Here is a 6,000-nt window from a genome sequence, read left to right on the forward strand (position 1 = left end):
ATATATAGGATATATATATATTTCTTTATTTTTTAAATTAAGTGTTATAAAACATGAGTAAAAAATCATTACGAAATTACCTTTTGTCTTGCAATAGATTTCGTTTGATAAGTAAATGGTTCTCCTTCCACATCTGCCAAAGCTGGAATGATGACAACACTCGGATCTCGAGTTGAATCCATGTTTCTTACGTTACCATATTTATATTTATTTCTATAAGCATTGTCCCCTTCGTCAGGAAAGAGTTTAAATGTTCCAATTTCTGGTAGGGAGCTACCCACTTGCAATTCAAGTCTGTTAAACAACTGTTCGTTCTTAACGCGTTGTTTTTCAGCGGGACTATTCACAATAGTTCCATAATTACCGAGCATATCTTCTGGTAATGCTGGCCCTCCAAAACGTCCAGGGATATTCATCCTGCTTCCTGGATATACCTGTCCCGAATATAAACCTATCCTGGTCTTGGTGGATCTCGTGGGTTGTCTTCTACCTTCTGGTCTTGTCCGGATTTTCCCTATTGGATATTCTATATAATCGGGATATTCCCTCATCGGCATTATCTGATCTAATGTATTTGGAAATTGAGGGATTTCGTTAGTCAATTCGCTGTGTCTAGCCATTCTATTCATATGGCGCCACATGGCTCTCAATTCTGCGCACGATGGCACAGGTTCTGATACTTCTGGTAAATGTCGTGGTATTTGTTCGCTCTGACGACGATGAACAGATACTAAATTTTGTGATCCTGGAAAAAATCCTGGAAGCAGCAAGAACGATTGACAGTAATTTATTAACGCAAACGTCACGATCAAAGCAATTGGCCTGATCGTTGCCATTTTAGTCATTCACTCTAAAACCTGCAAAGAGAAGAAGAAAGGAAAAACATTAAATTATTAATTATACTATCATAATAAGTATTTTTAAATATTTCTTTCACGATACATTAATTCCCTAAGAGGCATAACCAGATAATTTATCCTCTAACGACGTAATAAATCTGTGTGAGTTGCGATGGTGTACAGTGGCATCATTCCCCTGAGGAAGGCTTCCATCTTGTGTTACAACTTTTCTAGAACATAATAAATCTAATAAAATCCTACGATTATTATAATAACCTCCGAAATGTGAGTAAAGAGAAGTAAATGATTATTTAGTTAACCAAAGACTGATTATCTCTCATAATTCTGTATTTAATAATGTCTCCTACATTTAACATTAGAAATCCTTACTACAATATAAAAATTTCAAATTTGAATAATAAATAATGTATATTTTACATTTTCAAGTGTTTTTTTACAATAAAATTATCTCATAATTTTGTATTTAATTAATGATTGCTTCTATATTGGTATCATAACTCCTTTCAGAAAATAAATAATATAACTTTATATCATTTAAGCTCGTAAAATTTAATTTTTTTAAAATATTTTTACACAAAAATTAAGTCTATAATTCTAGAAATGTTGATAAAGAAAAATCTATACATAATTATATAATTTTTTTGAAAAAAATAACAAAAAAATAAGGTAATTTCCGTATGTAAATGTTAATATCCGTTTTAATTTTAATAATTTCTAAACAGTATTTGATCAGTTGACTGATATTAATAGATGAGTACAAACCTTTAGGGAATATATATTCATTTTGACAGACAGTTTGAACCAATATCGGTTGTGTCAATATGAAATTTTCGGTTTGTATAAACCACAAAATAACTCACATCATAAGTAATATTTTATAAAATTTAACAAGATCAACATATATAAATCCAGTTTTAATTTATTATTAAACTAAACTTAAATTTTCAAATTTTAAATGGCTTAATTTTAATATTTTTATACGTCAAATGAATTAAACTAATAAAAAATTTATTTATTTAAATTATTTTAACGTAAATAAAACAATTTAAACTAATTATCTTTATTTTAATATAAATTACACATTTTTATTAATTTTTTAAATAAATCGAAAATGATAGCAATTTCTGACAGTTCTACAAATAGAAAGTTTCTTTATAATTAGAAGAAACCACGTATTTAATATCCACTTGCACTTTTAAAAGTGAAAATCAGTCTTTTCGGGAATAATGAGGATAAGATTTTCAGGAATAAAATTGATTAATAATTAAAAGTAAACTTTTGANCTCTTATATATAATTTATAATTATATAAATTTAATAGATAAAAATTTTATTTGAAAATGAATTATAAAAAGACTGTTTTTTTTTAAAGTTTTATAAACTCGAAAATAATTTAATTCAACGTGAATTATATAATTTATAAATTTAAAATTGATTTTTATATACTTTTTTAACAATTTATTCTTGTTTAAAGATATCATTCTTGCTCTTCTCTTCTCTCAAATGCTCATAACTCTTATCTCTTTACGGTTATATCGATTAAATTAACCTTAATCTTATCAAGTATCGAGTTGTTTTAAGACCCCTTTTCAGGTTATTATGGTTATTTGATGTTGTTACAAGAGTAAAATTTAGATAAGAATTGACTTAATATATATATGTATATTGATTTTGAAATATTTTAACTGAAGAAAGAAAAATATTTTCTACGGATGTTTTGATCTTCATTATTTTGATATTATTCCTTTCAGGATGTCCATCTTATATCATTTCCTGAGAAATGGTCGTCCTTTGTATCAAAACATTCATATTGTCAACATGTCATTAATATAAACATGCCAACATGTCAAATATCAGAAGACAATCGTTCAAAAATTAATGTTGATAACTTTTAAATATTAATATTATTAAAATTTTAATTAAAATTAAATTCGGAATTTCTTAAAAATCATGTAAAATAATGATTTAAATCCGAAAATTAATTAACTTTATCGCAATTTATTTATACAATTTTCGATTAGTGTTATTATATTATAAGTAATTTATAAGATTCATTGAGTTATTTACTTTATAATCTACTTTAATTTTCGCAAACTGTTATTTCTGTTACTCTATTTCTTGATTATAATGAATAGTTTTATAAATTTCAATAAATAGAAAGCTTTAAATGAAAAGCTAACAGAATTTTCTGTAGTTTGAAGTGGAATTTTGAGCAAATGTAACCTGTACTTGAACATTTTACATGTCACTGGTTCAATTCGGTTCAATTCAATTGCACAAATTCTCTTGTGATAGGTTCGGTAATTAAATATAATTGTTTTTAATTATCATTAAAATAAAGATGTTTAATTTAAATAATAATCTAAATTTATAGAAAAGACTGTTATCCTCCTCTCGATGTTCCCACAAAACTTGTATATATATTAATGCTTTTTTTTGGATAAGTATTCATATAACTCTTTTTTATTATTTATGTTATTTAATTATTAATAATTTTGTTCCAGAATAATTTTTAAATGTATTTAATTTTATTAAGTATAATATCATATGTCGTTGTGGCATTTTTCTTAAATAAATAGCTAATCAGGATTCGAACTCACCACTTAACGAAAAAAAAAATCTTAATAAAAATACTGACGAAATGATTAAAATATTCATAAAATAAATTTTAAAAAAGTTGAACTGGATATCTTGTATTAAACAAATAAAGAAATGAGATTTAACCTCACGACATGAAGAACAAAGTACAAATCTTAATAAAGTATAGAAGAAAAACTGAAAGTATTCATTAAAAAGTTAGAAAACTTGAATAATATATCTTATATTAACGGCATTTTCTGTAATTAGAATCCCATTCTATCAAAAACAGCAATTAAAAATCTGAATTTTCTGTCTTTACACGGAAATTTTTTAAAAAAATTCAATGATTTTGATGTATATTGTACAAGAAACTTGTATTGCGATGTATAACAAGTTATATTTTAAGTGAAAGAAAATTATTTTTCTCTTTAATTAAACGAGGATGAAAGTATCGGATTATAGAATGTCGAACAATTGAATGACACGAAGTTAAGAACTTTATTTTCATTGTTCGTTTATTATTAGAAGTCTAAATCTCTGGTTATTACGAACGATAAAAGAGTAATTGGGTTCGAAACTTAATGGAAAAGCTTTTGGTATAATGGAACTTACAAACATTTAGATTCCTTTCAGTGAATTTTTGGGTGAAGTCAAGTGTAATTTTCCAATATATACAGCTCCCTATATATAGAATAAGTTTATATAAATATATAATGATCAGTTTAATATGTAAACATATTTATCAACTGAAATATTTCGGTAATTTCTCTTGACCTTTTAACTATCAAAAAATGAAGAATACATTCATGTATTTTGAATTTTTTAAAATTGAATATATAAAAGTATTGATAAAATGAAACTAATAATTTAAAGATTAAAAAACAAGTCAATAAAATATATATAATTAATTTTATTATGAATAAATTGTATTCTGAGCTTTAATTTAAACGTATAAAAACATATTCGTCCGGATAGATGTGAGCAGAATTCATGTTCATCCGGATAAGGAAGATTCCAATAGAAGCCATGTTCTTTAGAATAAATACTTGAATAGAAAAATTTAGGATAGATCTGAACCCGCGTCTGGAAGTCCAGAACACAATTTCCTCTTATCTTCATTGTTTTTCGGAGTATAAATGTTGTGTGCGCACTTATTTATTAACAATATTTGCCATTCCATTACTGCTTGAGCATATGATATAATTGTTTTAAGGACAAAAGTAAGAGCTATAGTAACATATAGGTTAAGTATGTCTCATTTGTTTACTAACTGGTGCATTCGACGTGAACCAATGGATGTAGGTTTACTCCAACTAAATGCATTTTCTGTTTGTGAATTGACTCTTTTGCTTAAATAGATATAAAGTTTGAGTATCGTCATATATAAGCTTTTAAAATATGAGATCGTAAGAGGAGGATTTCGAGGAAAATGTAATTTATTTCTCTTTTTATATTTAATTATAATAAAAATACCCCAGAAAATACATGTAATAAAAATGATTTACGATAGTCTATCGAAAATTATAGTTAATAATCATCAAAAATTCTTGAAATTTATAAGAATTTTTATTGATTTAGTAACATCAATTTTTTATTTTGGTCGTAAATTACATAAATATTAATAAATTATTACTTAATTTTTTAAATTGCGATTAAAATTTCAGCTTTAAAATCAATAAAAAAAGAAAATATCAAAGAGGTTAAAAAATTACATAAATAAATAAGCAGATAATTTTGTAAAAAATTAAATTCTGTTTAAAAGTTCTTAAAATATTTATTCATTTTAAAGGATTTTAAACGTCGTTATGCAGAAGAGACGTTATCAAATGAGGTTTAATATATTTTTTATTTTAAATTAAAATAAATAAATGAATTAAAGTAAACAAAATCTTTAATGCCCTTCGGGGAATAAATCGAAATTATCTAATTGTATAAGGAAGTTTTCGTAAAGAATTTTAATTAAAGTGCGTGATTGTAAGAAGAGGATACTAAATATTAATAAAAGGATATCAATCATCAAGTGTGATCAATTTACATCTTTAATAACTTCTAATGTATCAATCCCTTTAATTAAATTGTCTTTTTAAAAGCTTTTGATGCGTGAATTGACATCGTTAATAGTCAATGTGCGTGTTATAAGAGAAAGAATGGTCACGATCATCACACACACACGAAAAAAATTGAGCAAATTTTTGTGATTTTTCTATGACTCACCCGGATTTTTATTTTACATTTTTTAAAAATTTTACCATGGAAAAAACTTTTAAAATTAATTAAATTAATTATTCAACATTTCGCTTCGATAATTTCTATACTTTTCGTTGAGAAAAATCATAATTTTTTAGTCAGGATTTTCGTTTCCATCCTCTCGTGATAACATCTTTCAATTCAAACAAATCATTAAAATGCACTTGTTATGCTGCTATTCATCTTATATATATATATTAAAATTGTATTTAATATACTTTATATAATAATAATAGCAATAATAATTAGTAATTTAAACAAAGTTGGTTTAATTTAAATAATTAAAATATAAGTTTTATATAAATATATAAGTT

At 24.9% G+C, this 6,000-nt stretch overlaps 1 protein-coding gene across 2 annotated transcripts in view; it reads right to left on the minus strand.

Annotated features, from left to right (window-relative positions):
• The window catches only part of LOC111612971, a 32,213-nt gene that overhangs the window by 23,241 nt on the left and 2,972 nt on the right, over positions 1-6,000 (minus strand). For both annotated transcript variants that reach the window (XM_023354270.1, XM_023354276.1), the window contains exon 2: positions 81-857. In XM_023354270.1, the coding sequence (XP_023210038.1) occupies positions 81-845 (765 nt within the window). In that variant the 5' untranslated portion in view covers positions 846-857. The remainder of the gene's footprint in view (positions 1-80; positions 858-6,000) is intronic.

Source organism: Centruroides sculpturatus, unplaced genomic scaffold (assembly GCF_000671375.1).
Source record: "Centruroides sculpturatus isolate CEXI.00-Female unplaced genomic scaffold, Cexi_2.0 scaffold112, whole genome shotgun sequence".
In the NCBI taxonomy this organism is placed as follows: Eukaryota; Metazoa; Arthropoda; class Arachnida; order Scorpiones; family Buthidae; genus Centruroides; species Centruroides sculpturatus.